A 24,095-nucleotide genomic window follows, 5' to 3' on the forward strand; every position below is an offset into this window, starting at 1 on the left:
TTGGCCATTGTGCTTGCTTGCAATCACAAAAACAAAACGCATGTTTCGTCCTGCGGTCAAAAGGAAGGAGAAACAATCCAAATTTGACAGAAAGCATTAAATGCTTTGCCAAAACGAATCCCTGCGATTGATGCATGCCTCCACCGTAATGCCATTTTCAGTCAACACGGATTGTGCGTTGGCAGCGGATTCGAGTAGATATGTCATTGCGTATTCATGTGGGACTTATGCCTAATTGCGTTTGCGATATTGCAGGGAAAAGAGTTAAATCGTTAAATATCCATTGTCAGTTTGTTTGCCAAGTGGCTATTACACTCTCAATCTGTTTCCAAGCACCTCCTTCTAAATACAAACAATGAAACAGTCAGCCCTCCCATACCACAGCACTACTTGATTAAATGTTTACAAAAAAGCAGGGGGGGGGGCGTCTCAACAGAAGTGTTTTGTGGTGAAAATGTGTGCATGTGTATTTGTACTGGCTGAGGAGGCGGCAATTTACGCCAGCACAGAAACATATGTCGTTTTTATTGTTTCTCCCGTCAAAGCAATCATGTCACCTCCATCCATTATCTATACCGCTTCATCTTGACGAGGGTCGCGGGGGTGCTGGAGCCCATCTCAGCTGTCATCGGGCAGTAGGCGGGCTACATCCTGAACTGGTTGCCAGCCAATCACAGTCATGTCACTTTTGAATGACAATTTTAGATGTGGGCGGAGCCTCTGCATCTGGATGACTCAATAATAGAAGCTGCAAAGGAAAGAATATGATTGACACACTAAATCACGCTGTCATGTGACGTATAATTGCTTTGTGCAGGGGTGGCCAAGTCCGGTCCTCAAGAGCCACAATCCAGCCTGTTTTAGGTTTATCCGTACGGCAAAACACCTGATTGAAATCATCAGGCTCATATCAGGCTTTTGCAAAAAAACTTGCTGATATTTACTGCATTTATAGAATGATTTTGAACTGAAAAAGTACATGTATGTACCTGAACACATTCTTTCCTAACAGTGCCTTTTAACATGGCACCAACTTTGCTGACTAAAGCGGAACAGAACCAAGAGAAAATAAACAGTACTTACCTTTATTTCACTGCCCACTGCCACTCCAGTTTGTCAGTTAATGTCCACCTTTTACTGCTCTACTTCCGCATACCACCTAATGCATAACCTAGTGCATCGAGCCCCCGCCTGTTGAACTCCTCTAACTGCAGTCCCAACCTGTTAATGGCAATTGTATTGTATTGTATTGTAATTCCGGTTAGAGCGCGGTGTGTTGCAGTGGGGAGAGTTGGAAAACATGCAGGATAGATGCCCTTGAGGACCGGACTTTATTGACCCCTGCTCTAAATTGTCCCTAGGTATTGATAGTGTGTGTGAATGTTTCATGTGCCATGTGGCAACCAATTTAGGGTGTACCCTGCCAATTGACAGCTGGGTAGAGCTCCACCATTCCCGCAACCCTTGTGAGGATACGCAATTTGGATAATGGATGGATGATTTTAACTTGGGTACGATGCTGAGGGTCCGACATGGGGAACGCTGGCGCTAGCACTTCAAAGACAGGGAACCCCTTTACTTGTAGGCACCATGTCTCCATGCGGAGGTGTTTGATCGGGTTAATATGCATAATGTCATTTTATTGTTGCACCAAGTCGACTAGTCATTTATTTGAACGAAGTTACCCACGCGAGTATGCCACGCGCATGCATCACCGGGTTAGCTCTTCTTTGTTTGTTTGAATGCTTCTTTGTTGGTTTAGCGGCTTCTTCTTTGTGTTTGGAGGTGGCTGCACACGACAGCAGGCACAATCAGGTTTGCTTTCTGATTTTTTTCTATCGAACATTTTAGTGAAGGTATTTTCTATTGATATCGATCATGTGTCAATCGCAATACATACTAATATTAAATTATCGCCCAGCCCTACTACACACTAAACTGCAGCTATGAGGTCAGCTGTTACACTCATACGTAAGCTGGGCACCTCAACAAATAAGAATCACCAGCACAGGGCACAAACTGGTCCCTCAGAGCACATCATTCTTGCTTCACTTACTCAGTCTTTCTTCTCATTGGTTCTCTGCAGAAATTATACCATCTCTCAATGCACTGAGGCAGCCACCTCTGGCATTTTCTCTTATTAAATCGGATGATTACTTGGTTGGAAAAATGCAGTTGCACATACTCTAACCACACACACACACACACCCACACACACACACACACACACACACACACACACTGCATGCAATTACAAAGTGTGGACATTGCTTCATTATGTAGGCATATTTACAGATAGCAGGTGAGGGAGGATGATGCGATTATCTGCCATTTCCTGCATTTGTGGGGACAGAGAAGGTGAAAAAAAATACAGTTCCTGCATTAGGTTCGCATGTGTTTATAGATTTATGTAATTAATATTTTTAGTATGGAGGGTATAGTTTACGCTGGCTCATACCGATAGGCAGAGTTGGGCATTCCTTCACAGTGATGGAATGGCACCTTTTTGAGGACGAGTAGGATGAGAAGTTTTTAAAAAGGACCTGTAATCTTCCCTAACTGGGTCAAGTACCGACTGACATGTTGTGTTTTGGTTCTTTTAGAAAGCAAGACCACTATTCTCTTTGGATCTGGCTTCATTGACTGCCTGCAAAACACTGTGGAGTCCTTTTTTTTCCCTTTGTCATGTGCGTTCCCTGCAGCAACATTGTACTCGCAGGCGTACTCTGACCTCTAGTGGTTCAACATATGTAATACCATGGATTACACCACAGGACGCCCAATTCCCTGACGACTGACAGAAACACGTCCCGCCTATTTTGAGTGTGTAATCCGGGATAAAGTATGTATAGCGCGTAGGAAATAGATGGATAGCAATTTTGTTTTGTTAACCAACTGTTAACATTTAGTACATACCTTATCCCTTTGCATGCAAAATATGCCCTTGTAAGGATGTTCATCATGTCTTCTTTATTCGTTAAGTAGGTTTGAGGTTTATTTTTTTTCCTACAATGATCTAATTATTTTATTGAAGAGAAAACTCTCTTACTGTGCTGACAGTTTCGGCTGTCACTGCAGCCTTCCTCGAAGCTGTCACTGCTTCCTCATGACATGTCTAAAAACAGCTGACAGGGTCGCTCCCCGGCCCGATTGGAGCGCAGCCTTGATCGGGTCGGGGAGCCTTATTTTGAAGGTTCTGCTACTGAGGCAAATAACGTGGCTAATTAGCATGGCTAACATTAGCTCGTTCCCACTCTGACGTTATTTTCCAAAAGCGGAGAAGAGCCTGGCGATGCTGAGCATCAGTGCCAGCTAAAAAAAAAGTTACAGCTAGCTTGTCAAAGACAGGGAACTCCTTGATTTGTACGCTATGTATCCATCCGAATGTGTTGATTTGAATAGAACACAACACGCGTGTGCGCTCTTCTTCATTGGTTCAAGTGGCTTCTTCTTCGTGTGGGCACTCGGCAGATTTGCACTTGAGTAGTAAAATTTCCTCTTTCTTACGTGCTCACAATTGTGACACAAATGAAACACCATGCTGTAGCCTCTGTCAAAAGCAAGCAGCATTCTGAATTATCGCCTAGCCTTATACTAGCCTGTACCTCATCATGGCTGAATGTTCCAGCATGATGACACTTCAAAACAGGCAGTCAAGGGGAACTAATGAGTAGCTCCATAAGAAACATAGCATGGTCCTGGAGTGGCCTAGCCAGCCTCTAGACCTGAACTCAATTCTTTGGAAGGAGCTGAAACTCTGCGTTTCTCAGCGGGGGCCCCGAAACATTCTGATCTGAAGATCTAGAGTGGATGTGACTGAAGGAGTGGGTCAAAATTCCTGCAGCAGTGAGTGCACAAACCTGGTCAGGAATTACAGAACATTTTGTACCTCTGTAACTGTAAAAATGTACCTCTGTAACTGTTAAAATTTTGTACCTCTGTAACTGTAAAAATGTTCTGTACCAAATGTTAAGTTCCATTTTTATATTTTATCAAATAATACGCGTTATTAACAACGTTATTTTCTGGGTGTTTTTTTCTTTTCAATTCAGTCTCTTAAAGTTGCAGTGTACCTCTGATGAAAATGACAAATGTCTCCATTCTTTGTTAGTGTGAAAACTTTCAAAATCATCAGTGTTACAAGCAGTTCATTTCCCCACTGTATATTGAGATTGTCCTTCAAGTGAAGCATGTCCTGCTGATGGAGATGTACTTGTGACACTTTTACGGTACCTCTCCAAATTTTTATTGCTCCATTTTCACTGAGTTTATTATGTAGATAGAATGAGTGCGTCAAAGTCAGTTTTTTAGTGGTGACTATTCACTCCTGGTTATCATTGATTTAATACACAAGCTGTTGCAAGTAGGAAGTTGAAAAGCATCACCAGAGGAGTGAAATTTCAGTCATTGTTGTCTTACTGTGTTAGTTTTTCACCTTTGTGCTTTTGCTAACTTTGCTGCATTGATGCCCTTTTATTTGTTTGGGCCTTTTTCTTCAACACTGTGTTTGGCCTTGACTCATAGAGATGTTAACTTTTTTTTGGTGTTTGCACGCAGTATTATAAGCTTTTGCACACCATGTTGCTGCAAGGTTCACCTCAGGCTTTTACGATATCATCCCCAACCACAGCAGGCTTCTTTTGTTGATCGTTGAGGCATTATAACAGTTTTATGATGTGAAAATGACATCAATATGCGGTGTTTATGAAGGATTGCGGATGCTTTTGCTGTCTGTTTGGAATATTGAAATAACAATCACCTTTCAATATCAATTTTAATTCCACACTATATAAGGTGTTAAAGATATATAAATAGTTTTTTTTCAAGAGGCGTGTCTGTGTGCGTGTGCATGTGTGTGTGTGTGTTTGGGGGGGGGGGTTAAAAGTAATACATTAGATTACAAGTTACTTTATTAGTTACTTTCAGAAGAGGCGACAATTCCGCTCCTCATAAAAGTGACAACTGTTTTTGCTAGTACTTTTTTGTATGTTTATAGGACGTTTTAACAGTAATGTTTAAGGATAACCTTTTTATTTTAAAATAAAATAAAGACACATTTTTTGACTTAACACAAATGATAGTTTTTATATTTAAAAAATAGTCATTTTGGATTACGCTGACCATGAATGGCCTACTTGTTTTTTGGGGGTTTTGTGTATGTGTTTCTAGACTACACTAAACAAAATAAATACATTTTCTCTACATATACCGGTAATATAAAATGAATGATATTCCCTGCTTGAAAATGTGAACGTCTCTACTTCTTTAGATGTCAATATGCTGAAAACGTGCCTTGGCGCATGATTGACGTCACTCCCCCAGACTTTAGGGTGTAGCTGACCTCATCCCATAATGCTTCACGGGTTAAGATATTATGGTTAAGGTAAAATATTTATTTACCTTTATCTCATGTTCCAAAATGTAGAGCTATTTGTATTGTGCCTGTTGGTTAGTAAAAGGCTCTGTTTTACCTCTTTTATTTTTTAATAATTACTTTGTTCTTGTTCATGTTCACTCACCACTGCACTCTTTGCCATTGTCTCTCAAAAAAAGAGATTTTGTATAAACGCATAAATGTTCCTAATTCTTGATAATAGCTTACTGCAGACTATTAAGGTGCTGTAATGCTACTTACTTCCAAGACATTTTGATTCATTGGGAAAGCTTAATTTGTACGCTAATAATGCAGTACATTTTTAAATAGTAACTTTAACCAGACTACTTAATCATACTACTAAATTTAAAACAGTAAAGTGTTGGATCACCAGTCACACAACATGGCTGCCATTTTAGCATTACACGTTACCGGCATCACTGACTATAACACGTTACCGGCATCACTGACTATAAGAACATTATTTACGAAATTGTATACATAAATAAAAAAAATATCATGGATAAATCAACGGCGACATCACACCTTGTATCATTATAGAGTTGCACCATACCCTTGTGGCGACCCCTGAAGGGAAAAGCCGAAAGGAAATGAAGAAGAAGTTCAATGTAGCCTAATGTGGCGAAGTCAGAGTACAGTTTCTTCTTCACAAATTTACTCAAATAAAAGTAAAAAATATAGTGATTTAAAGCTACTCCTAGAAATACAAAATTTCCCAAAACGTACTCAAGTAAATGTAATGGAGTAAATGTAACTCGTTACTACCCACCTCTGCTCAGAACTAAATGTGAAAATAAATAAATGTACAATAGATTTGACTGTTAATATGACAAATCCTTCTGTGATCAAAATTTTACTTTGAACATCTGCATTTGTTGAATCATCCTGGCGTTGCGAATAGCTTTTTATTTTTGCATCGATGCATATTTTAAGCAGGTTAAATCAATTTTAAATTGATTTCCGCTGAATCGTTACATCCCAAACAATTTAGCAACCTCGTGTCATTATAGAGTCGCACCATACCCGTACTTCAACGCTTCAGGCATGACACTATTGACAAATAGCATCTGCAGTCATCATTTGTAGGTAGGAAGCAACATGACGACCTATGAATCATGCAGGATTGTGTCATCTTTGTCACTCTGTCTAAACATTTCCCGTGCTCTCATTACCTGTTTGAAGATATTTTTACACAAGGGATAACTGTATGTTTGTGTCCCTCTCTGAAGTCACTTGAAGATGGGAGAAGCGGGGGCTTATTGTGGGGGTTTTAAAGAAGTTGACAACTCATTCGGAGATTTGGTCCCTGTATGTGAAGTTAGCTCCAGGCTAAAACGAACAACATAAATCATTTAGTGAATCATCTCAAGCACTCTTCAAGAAATTGCAACCTGCTCTTTGTTTTTGTTTTTTTACTATTAACCACAACAAACTGGCCTATTATAGCTTCATCATCTACTGTATTACAATTAAGATTGTATTTAGACAGCATTCAGTAGCAGAGAATGTTGCATAGAAAGAAATCTGTGTGGAAAATGATATTACCTATTTTACAGTATCATTTGTGCAGTATAAATGCTATTATTTTCGGACCTCGATAGTGATTTCATTTAATTATTTTAGAAGTGGTAGGCTGAACCCAATCCGTTTTAGGTCAATCTTGTTTACATTTTGAAAGTGTAATGGAAATAGAAACAATTAGTTTCTGGGCCATTATAAAAATGTTATTAACTCTAACATTTTGCCATTATTAACTGCCGTACTTGTGTAAAAGTAATTAAAGCAATCAAACTGATAGTGCTTAGAAAGTGAGTCTGCTTACTTCACGTAACTTTATGTGTACTTGTAGTTTCAAATCTCAAATGTGTAATAATCTAACTCATTTGAGCACCTCAAATGTTTTGTCATAAATCCATCATCTAAGCGCTGTGTTCTTCATGTGTTTCCAGGGCCGGTTGCTGGCCTGCATCACTCACAGCTAATGGATGTCTTTACCCACTATGCCTACAACGACAGTTTCTATGACAATGGAACATGGGGCTTCAACGAGACCGATCAAGAGCAGAAGCACGCGTACAATTACTACGCCATGCTGCTCACGCTGCTCATCTTTGTCATCGTCTTCGGCAACGTGCTGGTGTGCATGGCGGTGTCAAGGGAGAAAGCCCTGCAGACCACCACCAACTACCTGATTGTCAGCCTGGCGGTCGCTGACCTTCTGGTGGCCACGCTGGTCATGCCCTGGGTCGTCTACTTGGAGGTATTCCTACATAATAATTGACACAGAGCTGGCATGCAGTGGTACTTTAACTTACGAGCTTGTTCAGCGGCAAAGCTCGTAGTATTCCCCACTTAAATGGATGGAAATGCCATTCATTGCATCCATTTAATATATACAAGCCGCAGGACCAGGCAAAACTATGAAAAAAGTATGACATATAGTCTGCAAATTATGGTAAATGTCTTCTCAGACAAACAGAACAGTCCAGTTGCCATCGATTCAGTCATCATGATGGCGCAATGGTGAGTTAGATATTAATTAATTGATTTGGCACGCCCCCTTTTTTTCTTGATAGATGCATTTAACAGTATACTGATTAAATTACTTTTATTGTATTTATGTGCCGACTGGCTGACAGCACATCCGCTACGTATTTTCATATTTTAAATATGTTCTATTTTTATGATAGATTTCAATGACATTCACAGGTCTAAGAAAAAGTCTTTGCTCCATAATTTACAGCCTTTAGAATTCAGTGACTCACACCTCATTGGTGTTTGTGCACTCATTACCGGTGGTTACGCATTGTGCATGTGCCTTAATATACACAGACGAAAAGTGCGAAAGACAATACGCCCTTTATGAATTTTGCCATTCAGTTCCTTGTAAGAAAACCTCTCTGAAAGTTGTGCAAAAGGCACTGAAACATTGAACATTTGAACCAGTAAATACGTTCAAATTAAGTTTACCTGTAAAGTGTGGAGATGCGGGGAATAATGAGACTAGGAGAGCGCCCTATTTACTCTCCTCACCAAACTGATTTTCACACAGCGAGCAGCAAGTGACTCTTTCATCCTTTCATGTCTATAAATCCTCTGCATCCTGAAAAACCTCCCTCCCCTCCCTAAAAGGTACAGGTTCCTGGTGAATGTCTTCCCACTTGTGGGTCACCCCATGCCCAGTTTAGGTTCATCCTGTAACCCAAAAGCCCATTAAGCCCCAGATGTTGTGTGTAATGAATATAGAAATTTTGTGTGACATTTAAAGTGTAGTTTATTCATTTTGTGCATATTCACAGTTGAATTAAGTCTAAACACAATGACACGACTCAATCACGGGAGAGGGAATTATATAATGAATAAAGTTCAACACAAAATAAGGTATGAGAGAATAGAGCCTCTCTATTAAGGCTAGAAAGAAACACAATATCGCTCAATTGAGGAAAAATTGGTGTCACAACAAGTGATGGGTCCGGCAACACCGACATGTCGGCGCATATGGCGAGCTCATAAGAGTATAGCCTTGTGTCGGTGCGCATACTGAGTTTGTCACTCACCATACCTGTCAGGTGCATCTGCCAACAGGTTGCCTCTCGGTTAAAACAATCACACATCTTTTGAAGCACAATTATTCCTTTCACGCCACTATGATAGGGAGCCCAAAAGAATCAGAAAGGATTCCACTGTGTGGGACCATTATGGTCAAATACAGTATATTATTATATATATGTTATATAGATATTTGTTTTCCTTTTCCTTGTTTCATCCTGTTGCTCTCAGTTTGATCTTAATCTATCAACATTAAAATTCATTTCAAAGTAATTCATAGTTTAAATGATTCCTTTTCCACCGACCGTCTATCCGCCTTTTTGCCTGGCCGGACCAAATAGTAATCAACTATAGGCCGGTCCACCTAGCATTTTAAATGGGCTTCCGTTAACGTTTCCATCTGCCAATTTCGACCAACTGCCACTAGCACTGAAGCTGAGCCATGATTGGTCATTATCTGAGCCCTGAGCAACTGTGATGTCATTTTCAGTCGACAGGTGGCAAAATGACAAAATGGCCGCCCCCTGAGATAGCTAAGAACAGGCTAAAAACAGGCTTAACTCATATTCCACAAAGGCAATATTCATCGGAATGCCTTGTTTCAACTAATGAGCCTGCATAGAATAGAACATATATCAAATAAAAAAATGCTCGGGTTGACTTCCCTCTTTAATTAGGCTATTTCATTTTTGGACATCATGCTGCCATGCATTAGATTAGGCAATTCCGAATTTTATTATGGGCCATCCCTATGTTTTACCAAACAGAAAGGTTTGTATAAAAATGTTTGGATAAGTAGTTGATATATTTAATTTCTTGTAAATACTGTATGCGGTATATAAACCTCTTTTGGCTGTCTCCGCTGTTTTAGGCACACTGGCCTCATCATGAGAGGCCGTGTGAGAATGTTTTCCAAAGCTAGAGAATTGTTGAAGGAAAAAAAAGGAATCGCCTGACTGTCAAAACATTGGAAAAAGTTTTGAAATAAACATTTATGTAGACAAAATAATTTTAAAAACTCTGTTCCTCAAAGACAAGTACATAAGCAACAGTACGTTCACAATCACATTCACCTTTTTCATTCTGATTTTCACATTGTGTGGCATGTTCACATTATTTATTGGCTGTATATTTCCAACAAATTTTAAAATCAGATTAAGATAGAAATATTATAATATAACATACAATACAATACAAACATACCGAAATAATATTGTATCTAAGTTGCCTGTAATGCACTGATGTGCAAGATCCAATAGGTGTCCATATTGAGCAACAGTGTGTCAGTATACTACCGACACATCATCAATACAGTTTGCCCCATGTGCCACAATCCCTCACCTCTCCATCACTATGAAAAACAAACAATGAAAAGTAAACTGGAATGGCGAACAGGTGGAAAAAATCAGGGTGCGGCAGACAATCGGGCCAAGATGCCTTTAATGAGGGGAGAGACAATCAAACGAAAATAGGGATTGAACGCTAGACAACTCAACCAGACTTTTTGGACTTGACTAGTATATTATAAGTTGTGACACTTTCATCCTGCTAAGTGCACCAAGCATTTATCTACAAATACATAATTATAAGCATGAGAAGGCATACAGTGTTCCCTCATTCAGCAGAGTAAAAGATCAAGGGAAACATATCAGCAAGTGATTGCCGAATCAGCCTTGTACAATTTCAACTGATGATTTATAATGTAGCGACAGTGTGAGAACGTCAAAATGTCTCGCCAATCACAGTTCACGTGACTATGAATAATTCAAATTTTGGAATCCATCATCATTTCATATTGTGAAATAATGGCGACACTTAGCTTTCGGCAGCTGTGTTTCATCAGCCATGGCTGTTCAGTGCAACCCAACCTATAGAGCAGAGATTGGTCTTGAACATAAAATAATCAAAAGCAAGCAGGCTCCCAATCAGAACAATCGGTCTTTCGTGTCTTTTTCTCTGGTCGTCTAGGAGGAGTAAAGGGGGTTCTTTTTGACAGGCTGGAAGTCACGCCATAGGGGGACAATCAAAGAGTGCAGGGTCACTAAGCCTCCAGTGTTTCACAGTACACTCTGACCCAATTACAGTATCGTGTTTAAATCTATACAATGTCATGACGGCGGTGCATATTTTCTGTACATACAGGGAAAGGTATCTTGCAGTAACAGGATTTTAAGAAAACCTATCACCCCCCCCCCAAAAAAAAAGAGGAAAACTGAAATGGTGAAAAAGAATTTAACACTATATCTCCACAACGGAGTATGACATAGTTGTCAGTGTTACATTTTCAACAATTATCTTCAATCATGTAGAATGTATTTTTGAAACACATTTCTGAATTCACTTTGCTGAAATCTCTGGGAGTATGAATTGCTCAAGTGAGGCTTGCTCGTTGTAGATTGAAATTCCCCTTTTCTAAAAGGGTGCTGATTACATTTATGGTCAAAGCTGTGTCATGTGGTCTTTTTTTTCTTTTTTTTTGCCAATATAAAGTAAGGTGCCACTTACCTCACATGGAGCAGTTCAGAATCAATATTTCTATAGTCAAATGACAAAAACATACAAAATATAAACTGAAAAAACATCCTTCTAACCAGAGATGCTTATTATAAAACACAGTAATGTGTGCAGATCATTATAGATTATAGATTATGCAAGTCCAAATTTGGCTGAAACCAGTTTTGCTCTGACTGACCAATTAGAACACAGGTGTCAAACTGAGATTGCCAGATCTGGCCTACCACATCATTTTATGTGGCCCGCAAAACCAAATCAAGCATGTAGCTTCTATGATGCTTGCTAAATTCTGTACCAATATGTCAAATTGTCATATGTAATGAACAATAGCGTTGAGATAAAGCAACATTGTTATCATGTTATCACAGTAACTTGAACAACAGTTGAACAAACTATTTTCTTGACTTTTGATTTCAAAACTAGCCATCAATTTGTTTTGTACCGAATGTACCGGTAATGTATTTAAGTTTGTATGCTTTCGCAGTCATAGCAGCCCCTCCGAGGGAAACTGTGCAATGTGGCCCGTGACCAAAATGAGTTTGACACCCCTGAATTAGAGGGCAGAAAAATAATGACGTTATTGTGGGACAGCTAACTGGCCCTGAATTTGAAATCTGATTAGTTGAAAAAAAAAAAAAAAGTCAATTTTCAAATATACTTTACATGGGTCAGCAACTCAGCATTTCTGACTGTCAAGGCCCTGAGCAGATTAGATTGACATGGCAGCACATAGAGGCTAAAATCTGACTGGACAGAAAACCCAACACATACAAGAAGCAGTGCAACCAAAGAGAAACACTATGACATGGAGAATAGACAGGTGGGAATAAATGAATACAATTATGTGTAACAAATTACACTCTAAAAACAGTTGGGTTAAAAATCACACAATTTTGGGTCAAAAATGGAACGATCAACTACTTGGCTCAATTTGACCAATTTTCTGGGCTGTTTTTGCAGCAAACAACACAAAAATGGGTAGTTTTGTACAATACAACCTCAAAAATTGGGCTGTTTTGTACAAAACAACACAAGAATGTGGGTTGAATTGTCCCAAATAGTGGATCGGTCCATTTTTGACCCAAAATTTTTTTTTTTTTTAACCCAACTGTTTTTAGAGTGTATTACGATAAAATGTTGTGGTATAGGGGAGTTTTCATAACAACAATATAGTTTTCTTTTAACAGTTGTTTTTGCATTTCAAATTCTTTACTTTATTCGTAATATTTATACACACACACACATCTTGTTTTCCTTTCACTTTTATTTCAACTGGCATCTGAAATTACTCCCTCCGCCACCGTTGTCGGCTCCCCAGCCTCTATGACTGCATTTTCAATTTCTCATTGCAACACCTTTGCATATTAAGCCATAATGCTGACACAATTTGAATCCCAAAAGTCTTGTGAAAGCAAATTTGCCCGTTGGAGTTTTAGCATGCAGAACCCACACAGCTGCGGCCCCGCCGACAAACTCACTTTTGTTTGGTGTCACTGTCAAAAAGAGACAAAGCGAGCAGTTTGCCATTGCTGCAAAGTGTTGTCCTGCCTGCACCGATGTGATCCGACCTGTGTTTGTCTTCTAAATTAAAGAGAGTGAGCCCACGGAGTTTGAGATGAAGAGGTGATAGTCGCCAAGAAGGGGCAAAGGGGTCTGTCAAGACACACATCAGGTTCTAAAGGTTGAAAAATGCACAAGAGGAGGAAAGGGGAGATGTTGGGAATGGCGGCAAAGCCACTCATTGGGATGTCTAATCCTCGAGCAATCGCTGTCAATGGGAGCAAAAACGTTTGACGTTTAATTTTTGGACAACAAGACCTCAGGGACAAAGATTAATCACCCCCCTGATGCATACATCTGATACCCTTTTCAGAGCTGTGAGAGGAAGCAGGTGGGCTTGTGTCAGGCAAGATGGGTGGCCTGTTAGGGCAGCGCTGATAATGTTACGTTTCTAATGAGGTGCTCGGAGTAGCTTATAAATGCACAGTCTTTGATTGAAAGCCACAGGCGGCTACAAGCACAGGTAAAAACACTCATGAGATTGCCATTGTTTTTTGCGGTAGCAGCAGTCTTATCAGAACTTGACATGTCTTCATTATGGGTATGAAACGGTTTACGGTTTACTGATCAATTGTAAACATCAGTGGCAACCCTAAAAACTGGGAATTCGCTGTCATATTTGGACTTGTGCATATATTCCTGTTGATTTAGTCATATCCCATGCACTTCAGAGGCCATTGTAAGACAAGAGCTTCAGTTTGGATGCAGTCAACAAAATTTAACTCTCTATATTTTCTCTGTCTCTTTTTTTTTTTTGAATGCAATCATTGCCAGTATGCCAACATTGACATGAAGGCTCATCTTGCTAGCTCGACCGGTGAGTCTCTGACTCGTGCTTATGAAAAATTCAGTACCGGTCGGTCAAAATATTTGATGTCTATATGAAATGAATTTGTGGAGCAAAACAAAAAGTTGCGGAATGCTGATCTAGCTAGAGGATGTTCATAGTAGAGTTCAAAGTAAACATGCTGCATTTACCGTAACTGTTATGCTGCACAGTAATGGAATAAACTACCGAACGAAGTGAAGTCAGCCCCAGGTGTAAATGCTTTTAAATCCAAACTTTGCTTTTTTTTTTCTTTTTTCCCATAGCGTTTTGTAAGACTTTTTAAAATCTTTTTTTTCTTTTAGTAATTTTAGAAAAGTTTTTTTTTTTACCTTAATTTTAAAATGTTTTAAATGTTTTTAAAGTTTTTGTTAAAGTGCTGATGTAATGATATCCATGTAGGTCTTTTTAGAAATTTTGGTAAGCTTTATTTATTTATTTATTTAAGATTTTTGTTTTCTCTGCTTTGCTTTTGAATGTGGATAACTGTTGTTTGGAAATTCCTTTTGGTGTTGTGCCTTTGCTTGTGTGAAGCACATGAAGTCGAGCAGACCCAAGCAGCCGTCTGCCTCGATTAGTTGGGTTGGTGAATTCGAATAATCGGAATTTCTGTTTTGTTGATCGTTATGGGAAGTTTTAACATGTTTCATCTCATGGAGGTTTTTCTTAATTGGAAGTTTTTCATAATGCCCAGGACGTTTTTACTCAATCTCGGTGATCTAACTCCCCTACTTGTTGACCTAATTTGCCTCAAACGAACTTGGCAGGTAGACAGGCCATATCAGTTTCGTGTAAGCTATGTTGAGCTTCATAGTGATTTTCTTGTTTCACAAATTGTATAATTAGCTGTTTTTGCACAGGTGAGACCACCTGCAGTTGGACCCAGTCCAATATTCACAACACGTTGAGCCTTGTCTGTCACAAGCTGTATTTACATTTCTGGTTCAAGTGGCACAATTCAGATTTGTTTTGCGCTCAAATGGCACAATTTGGATGGGAATCATTTATCTTCCAAATGTGGATAGAAATCCAGTGCGTATTGGATTTATGATGAAAATGTATGTACTCTGTCAATGATAAGTTAAAGGCACTCATTGCTGCTCTAACAACACGCAAAACCATCTGCTGTTAAATGTAAAATCAAATCTACAGCAAAACAATGACAATAGAGGGATGTCGATCACTTGAAGCTCAAGGGTGAAGTAATTTCAGAAAGTGCCAAATGAAGTCTAAGTAAAGTAATTCAGCCTCATACAAAAAATAAAGCATGAAAAAAAGCATTTCAATTTCGTATATTCCACAAAGTCATCGTTTTTACAAAGTGAGATCCTAGCAAGCGACCACCCGGAAGTGTAACGTCACATTGAGAAGACGACGGCAGTGCGCAACATGGAAAGTGTACTAAGCCAGTCAGGAATGGACTTGGAAAGCAATATTTGAAATTCATCTGAGGTGATCCAGGTATTTGATACATGTACGAGCCAGATGCTCAGGCAAGGAAAGTCCTTGTGCCCGAACGACCGGACATAGAGTGGAGACGAGACTCAGATTTGGAAGAATGATAGGCGATAGCTACGATTATTAAGCCAAGCGTTATTGTTTGAAATTCAGCGTTGTTGAGATAACTCACTTAGTCCATTTATTCTGCTTGCACTGAGAGTACACGTCATAGTGGGTTGGTGTCAAATTAGCGCCATTTCTTGTCACATTGTGATAGTACGTGTAGGCACAACTCGGTTATATTTAAAAGTTCATCATAAAATGCAGGTGAATTTATGCTTGATTGGCAGTTTTCCAAGAGGACGTGGCATGTTCATATATTAACACTCATGCCAGCTCATGGCGCAGTGGGTAGAGCGTTTGCTCCGGTACTGCTTGCTTCTTTTTCTTTTGCTTGTTTCATAATTTCCATGAATGTATTCCATCTCAGATCCCTTCAAATCCTACATGTAAAGACAAACATCAGATACAAGCATTAAATTGGAATTGCCCACTTGGGTCTGTTGTGCAATTCCAAAAAGAGTTTGCTATTTTGTCAAACAATTTCTGCTGAGCTTTTCTTGACTACCTTTTCTTTATTTTATATATGGTTGCACTAAGCCGCCACTTGTTGGTGTCTTTCCTCTTGCAGGTCGTCGGGGAATGGCGCTTTAGCAAGATCCACTGTGACATCTTTGTCACTCTCGATGTGATGATGTGTACAGCCAGCATCCTCAATCTGTGTGCCATCAGCATTGATCGGTGAGTCGGCCAATGATCAGATTGCTCTTTCCTTCCTGGCAGCTTTTCATGTTTTTTAAAGGAAATCTTTACTTTATGAATAACAGGAGTTTGAATCACTGTCAATTGCACAACAAACCATTCATTTTTACAGCACCCCACCGCATGTGTTACAAAGTTGCAGCAAATCAGTACTTTAACACATGTAGATTCGAGCCTTTCACACATGAAAATATGGAGAGTAAAAATGCTTAGGAAACGACTTAACAAAATGTAATATTCTTATGCACGTACTCCGTCCGCAGAAGACTGTTTGTGTTTGTATAGCGATTGAATTAAGATTAAGAAGTAATGCTATTACAAAAACGCATTTGTATCCGAACCATAATTCCAGTCTGAGCATGTAAATTACGTGTACATGTTGTTATGCAATGGTATGATATCATACAAAGGACATGTCATTAGTCCTGGAACTTAATTCAATACTTCACTAAAGTGCAGACGTTTATTAACCTCAGTATTCACAGGTGCAACCAGCAGGAACCAATTAATAAGACAAGATTTGAATTACTGAAATAAGCCTCGTTTGTGGTTTCTACACGGCTTGGGAAAGGTGTGCACTCTACCGCATCCGTTCTAGTTTATGACTGTGGCTGGGATTAAGTTTTTACTTGTTAACTATTCACAAGGGGGAGCAAAGCAGAGAGTTAATTAGAAGCTGTTGAAATTTAGATGCAGGCCACAACCTTTGCTGTGGTCAGATGAACAACACTTTTATTTGTTTAGGAAGGCTGTGAATTACCACGAGATATAGCTTCAAGTATGAAGTAAGAAATGCAACAATAAGGCCTCCTATGACATTTTAAACGGGCTTCCGCTCGCGTTTCCGACTACAAACTGCGACCAACTACCGCTAAATTTTGAGCCGTCTGTCCATCTAATCCACCCCACGCCCCCTCAAAAAAACACATCATATTCGAACAGATAGTGCACTACTATGCAGTTATTTTGTGTATCTACATCATTCTGTCCAAAGAGCTTTACAAAGCCTCACATGCACTTATTTTATTTTCAAACTTAAAACGCCCAAAAGTTCATAAGTTTAAAATGTCTTACTTTTGACAGGATCCCCGCTTTTAGCAGTTTAAGCTGCATGACGATGTTGTCGAGTTCTCCTGCGTTCGACTCCTCCATCTCCGTTCTTCTTCGTCTTCTTCTTTTTTCTTTCTCACGAAAATTGACGATTGCATAGACGGGGAAAATTGTGCTTCCGACTATGCTTAGTCGGACTATTTTTTTAAGTTTCCTGTCAATCGTTTATCGCCTACAAAATGGACATCTGTCAGAGGCAGATCGCCGAACTGGTCCGTCACATAGGCGGTATGCCCAGCTCTAATAGATACATAGATACATAGATGAATAGTAGGGCTGGGCATCCGTCCACAAAAGACGATTCAACACGGTTTTCGATATATGGTTCGCAAAACAATTCAAGAACGGTTCGATTTGAAAGTGGAAGCCTTCAATTCGGTTCAACTCAGTGGGATTACGATTCGATTCAATATTGTACGGTTTAGTTCGAGAGGGTATGATGCAATTACTTTTTAGTTGTCATTCTACATTTATTTGAATTAACTTATCATTTCTGGAAATATGTCATTTCCTTCAAGGGTATATCTCTCCAATAAAACACAATTCAATATGTATCCATTGATTCGATATGTATCGATATATTTCAAAGTGGAACTATTTGATTTGGTTCGAGTCGATACACTTGCATCTTTTCAATCAAATTTTTGGTTCAAACTCATTACATTGTCATATTCAATTTTACATGCTGTTCTGCTTGGCTGCACAGAACAAAACAAATGCTCGTACCTCTCATTGATAGGATTAAATTAGGATACATGTATATGTCTCATTTTTCGAGAAAATCACATCATCCCGTATACTCTCCTGATATATCGTCATTTGTATTTGAAATGAATGCCTGTGTATATGCTAAAGGTAAATGACAGCACAATTTGCATTTAGATGTTATTTATAAGACTTGTATGCTCTGGGTGTGCACTTGCTGATCCTCGTGGGAAGGACTGCGGCGGTTTCGAGAACTCCCTTCCTCTTTCTTGAGAACATCTAAGCAACCACCTAAAGGATAGTTGTTTTACAAGAGTCTTGGATGAAATGTGTCATTCCCTTGGACAGCTGGAGGCAGCGTCCTCTTTTCGACATGAAAGGGTAGTTTGCTTCTTCTCCGCCGTGTGCATACATCACCATGTTCTTGTTTATCAAAGTGGAGCAAATTGGAAGGGGCTCACATTACAGGCTCCACATTTGTTCCATGCGCTCGCACTGCAGCTGCATGCGCATACAAATGTTAATATTTTGGAACCTCATGATGCAAAGTGGGATACAGATCAATTGTTTTTCTAGAATGTTGTTTTTTTTAATTCAGGGTTAGCCCTCAAAAATGACAAATTTGTTTCTCTGCTTTGAGAGCTCAGAACATTTTTTACTAATGATCCCAATAGAGTGGAAAGAAATGGAACTAAAAACAAATGCCCCCATGGAATATAATAGTAATTCGAATCTGTCAAAGAGAGAAGCGGTTGCCATCATAACACCTTAGTTAATATCATAGACGGTGTTTTCAGAACATTTCAACATTCGTAACTGTCAAGACAAGCAAACCACTCTAAAACAGTGGTGCCTTGAAATACTAGTGACCCAACTTACGAGTTTTCAGAGAAACGAGCCATTGATCGGCTTATTCATTTATTATTCGTTTTATTTAACTTTTTGCTTTGACTTGCGAGCAAAAAAAATTAGATACAAACACTGTATGGCATAAATGATCTCAAGTCACTTCTCAACCAAACAATTCTTGAAAAATTAGGCTTCAAGATGTTTAATGCCACTCAGTTGAAGTTTAAACTAAACATAAAATAAAGAGAATTACACGCACACACACACACGCAAGCACACACACCCACACGCACACACGCTTAACACTAACACACATAGGTGGAACAAAAAACAATTTGGATCGGAAAATCTATTTAGATATCAAAGTTGTGAGTGCATCGAACTGAATCGAATTTCACTTTTCTCATTTCTCATATATATATATATATATATATATATATATATATATATATATATATATATATATATATATATATATATATATATATATATACACACACACACACACACACACACACACACACACACACACACACACACACACACACTTAGTAGTGTTTAGTCCGAGCTCTGCTGGCCTGCAGCAGCTCCTTAACATCTGTACTGATTACGGATTGCAGCATGATATAAAATACAACTCAACAAAGAGTGTGGTTATGATATGTAGGGCAAAGGAGGACAAACACATGAACTACCCTCTTTTTCATCTTCTAAATACAGTCCTCACTGTAACTGATGAGGTTAAATATCTTGGGGCACATCGTCACTGCCAATATGACGGATGATGATGATATTTATAGGCAATGTAGAATATTGTATGCTCAGGCTAATACACCGATGCGCAGGTTCGGTTCATGTAAAGGTGACTCTTTTTAAGGCATACTGTACACCTCTGTATACAGCCCACCTATGGACTCAATATAAAAGAGCCAGTATGTACAGACTACAGGTGGCCTACAATGACGCATTGCGGATGCTCTTGAGAAGACCTCAATGGACTAGTGCATCTGAGATGTTTGTCTCTGCACGAGTGAACACTTTCCAAGCGGTACTACGAACTTTAATGCACAGTTTTATTTGTAGGCTAGCTAGTAAGGTCTCAAAATGAAATCTTAGTGTCACTCACAAACATTGGGTTTAGTGCAATTCGCTACTAGTCGGACATGTGGAAACACTGGTATGCCTGTCTTTTTATTGTGTGCTAATTTATATTTTGCTTGTGCTGCTTTTATGTTGTTTATTTGAAGTGGACCTTGAGTCTGGAATAAAGTGATTGATTGATTGATTGATTGATTGATTGATTGATTGATTGATATATATATATATATATAATATATATATATATATATATATATATATATATATATATATATAATATATCGAAATACGTATTGAATAGTCTTTTGTCGAAAAGAGATATCTGAAAAATGCCACATTTACAGTACTGAGAAGTTCATTCATACAGTATATATGTAAAAATGACAAGAAAGTCATTATATCTCAAACTCTCAAATTGAGCCACACCATATCAAATTGAATCCTGAATGGGATTACGATTCACTTGACTTGAACCGAATCAAATCTTTACAATTGAAAATTGAACCACTCTTGAATCATATTGCATCCCATCGTATCGAGATACGTATTGAATCATATTTTAAGGGAGAGATTCACTCCCCTACTAACACAATTCAAAACATCATGGATGGGCTAACAAATAGCATCTATAGCATTTGTATTTGTATTTGTAGCATGTGTATTATATCGACCCCGAGGTGGCCAAATCACAAACTGTTTAATTAGTTATATTCTTGTTTTACTATGTGTGTTTTTTTTTAATATAAAGTGAACTATTATATAGAGTGCTATCTTCCTGATTGAAAAACTTATCCAGGTGACAGTTAACATTACAAAATTAGTTTTGTTTTGGCAAGGCTGGAACGGATTACTGGCATTTGCAGTCATTTCAATGGGGGAAGATGATTTCGGATACAAGTGTTTTTAGTCACGAAACAAATTCGACTCATGTCTAAAGGCACCTCTGTATAAAAATCATTAACACTTGGGTGTGTACATATTTAACATTAATTACACGTCTGTCTTCCTATTCATATACTATAAATGTAAAATGTTAACAGTCAGTCCATTTGACTTTTTGTCAGCAATGTCAATGAACATTAATTTACCTGAAAGGGCAGATGCTCTTGTGGGCTAGTGTGTACTTAACTCACCTCAAGTTTTTTTTTTTCTATAGAGCACTTTAAAAACAACCGGAGCCGCATACAAAGTTCTGTTTACCTAAATTAAAAATCAGACATAAAATCAAAGACAGTTAAAGGAATGAAATAATAACCTAAAACAGGTAACATAATAAAATGTAAAATGCAGTGTATAACAAGTTCATTTTGCCATTTAAAAAAAAAAGACTTAAATATACAATTATATTAACTGATCTATTTTGCAATCATGACATTTCCCAAGTGGGCGTTCCAATAAGACATTTATTTCAAGAGACCTTCAAACAAAATTATACATGGAAAAAGAAAATCAATGTACAATCCACTCCAGGAGGCCATGCATTCACAGCCACTCCACTAACAAGGTCAGCAAATGCAGTCATTCTCTACCAGTGCGCCATGGGATATTCGTGTGCCGTGGGAGATCATCTGGTGTGCCACGGAAAATTATCCAATGGCAATTATTTTGACAAACAAAAAAAAAATAGCTTGTTGATTTATTCATGCCAACCACATTGGCTATGGTAACAAGCAAAACAATAAAATGTTCATCCACTAGATGACAAGAGGTACATAATGACCCCATTTTGGCACTTTTTGTGAGTGGTTTTGCTAAGTGGAGATTTTTTCCGATGTTCCGAAATACAGTAGGCTACTGCATGTGCCCTGACTCAATAAAGGTTGAGAAACACTGAACTAATGTGTCAAGGTTCTGGATAAAAGTTCCCTGTAGCACACTGACTGTGACAGTCAGTCTTCCTTGGAGGGGTCAAATCCACTTTACTACCACATTACACATGACATTTCCATAAACATTTAGCCATTCGAACAACATTCAGTTTAGGTGTTCTCCAAAGTGGTTTTGTCAGTATTAGAAATATGCCTTTTGAGTCGGCTTCAGCCGTGTCGCTCAGTGTGCAGTGGACCTATGTCATTAAGAACTGCAGCCAAAGCCTGGTTAACTGCAGCAGAGGTGGCAAACCCTGGTCCAGAAAGTAAAGCTTTGTCCACAAGTGCTTCTGCTCGTTTACCTGCCGTTTGAGTCGACACACCTGTGGCTAAAGCCAAACCGTGGCTGGGTTTTTTACTTTCTGGACTTGGATTTGACACCTCTGGTCTGAAGATAAGGCTATGGCCATTTAAAACATTAACACTTTAACACTTAGTGCTCTACGTATGCTGTACAGTAGAACCTCCTAATTTCAAATAAACTATACATGTATCTTCATTGGATGAAAAAAACTATTTCAGTTGCACAAAAACCTTTCAGGTGAAAAAAAAAATGTTGGCTGAATTTGATACTTCTTTTCACCTTTATCTAGTTCTGGGAATAGAATTTGAGGGTTTAACACACTTCAAGAGTGATTGCTTGATACCACAAAGCAAAATAATGCTAGCAATTAGTAGACTAAACACATCGATTTGATTATTCGATCTGGCCTGTCTCCTCAACATTCTGGACTCTGCAGGGAAACAAGGCAAACCTTAAAGTGGAAGTCAACGCAAACATTATTTTTTCAAGAATATTTTCTATGCAAGCCGACTAGTTGGAATAGTATTGCGTTTTTGTAATAAGTGTTAATCCACTCGTTTTTAGCCATCTCTGGGGGTGGCCATTTTGTCTTCTGTCGACTGAAAACGACATTACATCACATCACGGCTCAGATTCAGAAAACAGGTCAGCCGTGATTGGTCTTTGTGAGCAGTTGTGATGTCATTTTCAGTCGAGAGAAGACAAAATGGCCGACCCTAGAGATGGCTAAAAACGAGTGTATTTTGCTGCTTAACTTCTGTCACACGTAGAGTCTGACACATTTGTAGGTCAAATAAAAAGCAAATAAAGTAAAGAAACAAAAAAGTGTTGTTGTTTTCGAAAAGTACATATTATGCCATTCTGCTTCATTATGTTTTAAAAATTAAATCAGTCAAATTGGATCCATTACTGTCTATACACTGCACAACACAACATAACATCGTGTTTCGAGCTGGTAGGGGATAATGTCTACCAAGATTGAAGTGCAAACGGAACGCTCGTTGTGTTGCAGTTACAGATTTGTTTGTTTTGATAAACGTTTCCACAATGAAAGCGCAATGCTCACCCGTCCAATTCATGGCAGAAACTGAAAAAGAAATGAAAAAAATGGCATTATAAAGAAACAAAGCAAAATGGCATCATATGGAAAATTGGCATTATATGTACTTTTCGAAAATAAAAACACTTTTTGTTTCTTTCCTTTATTTGCCTTTTATTTAACCTACAAATGTGTCAGATCATTTTGCCTGACCCTATTGTCATCAACTGAAACAAAATTGCTTTCGCCCTCTCAGTTACACAGCAGTTGCCATGCCGATGCTGTACAACACCCGCTACAGTTCTAGAAGAAGGGTGACTATCATGATCTCAGTGGTGTGGGTACTCTCTTTCGCCATATCCTGTCCTCTTCTGTTTGGGCTCAATAACACAGGTAAGAGAAAGCAAAACATGTGCTTATACACTATATATATATATATAAACAAACATATTCTCTCACACAAATTCTCTGTGTAAAAATAAATAAAACTAATACTAAATAAGTAAATTAAGACGAAACATTTTTTATAAAATTAAAAAGAAAACACTCGAAAAATTAAGTAAAACTAACTGAATTTAAAAAACACGTCACAACTAAATAAAAATTATAACTCAGCCTTGTGCTTGTTTGGCCTTTTCTCCAGATATTCCAACTTCCTCACACAAACACATGCATGCTAGGGGTCACTGAAGAATCGAAATTGTCCATAGGTGTGAGTGTGTCTCACCCAAAGCCAGTAGTGATAGGCTCCAGCTCACCCACGACCAGAATGAGTATAGGCAGTGTTAAAAATGGATGGCTGGGTGGATTGTTTTGAAACTGTAAATATCAAGCGCTTGGACTCTCAGAGGTGTTTGGCACCGCGATGACTCACTCGTTAAAGTCTCCAAGCTGGTGGGAATAAAAAGGATTGTCATGTTCCAAGCAATGGCAAAGGAGCCTAAGAAACGGAATTGTGTAAATAACCGCCAGGTGAGGCGAGATGACATTTTCTGATACATTTTCAAGAGATTGAA

General features: G+C 38.6%; 1 protein-coding gene across 5 annotated transcripts in view; it reads left to right on the forward strand.

The window, feature by feature from the left end:
* The window catches only part of drd2a (dopamine receptor D2a), a 62,897-nt gene that overhangs the window by 24,905 nt on the left and 13,897 nt on the right, over positions 1-24,095 (forward strand). Inside the window, exons 1-5 of one of the 5 annotated variants that reach the window (XM_086036051.1) lie at positions 3,301-3,846; positions 5,270-5,383; positions 7,345-7,655; positions 15,976-16,085; positions 23,336-23,472. In XM_086036051.1, the coding sequence (XP_085892177.1) occupies positions 7,377-7,655; positions 15,976-16,085; positions 23,336-23,472 (526 nt within the window). In that variant the 5' untranslated portion in view covers positions 3,301-3,846; positions 5,270-5,383; positions 7,345-7,376. Of the gene's footprint in view, positions 1-2,862; positions 2,982-3,300; positions 3,864-5,269; positions 5,384-7,344; positions 7,656-15,975; positions 16,086-23,335; positions 23,473-24,095 lie in introns of those variants that run through there. The other 4 variants (XM_086036053.1, XM_086036052.1, XM_086036050.1 and 1 more) reach the window with 4 other exon arrangements.

The sequence above is a fragment of the Filicampus tigris genome, chromosome 7 (assembly GCF_054856515.1).
Source record: "Filicampus tigris isolate MCC_2025a chromosome 7, RoL_Ftig_1.0, whole genome shotgun sequence".
NCBI classification, from domain to species: Eukaryota; Metazoa; Chordata; class Actinopteri; order Syngnathiformes; family Syngnathidae; genus Filicampus; species Filicampus tigris.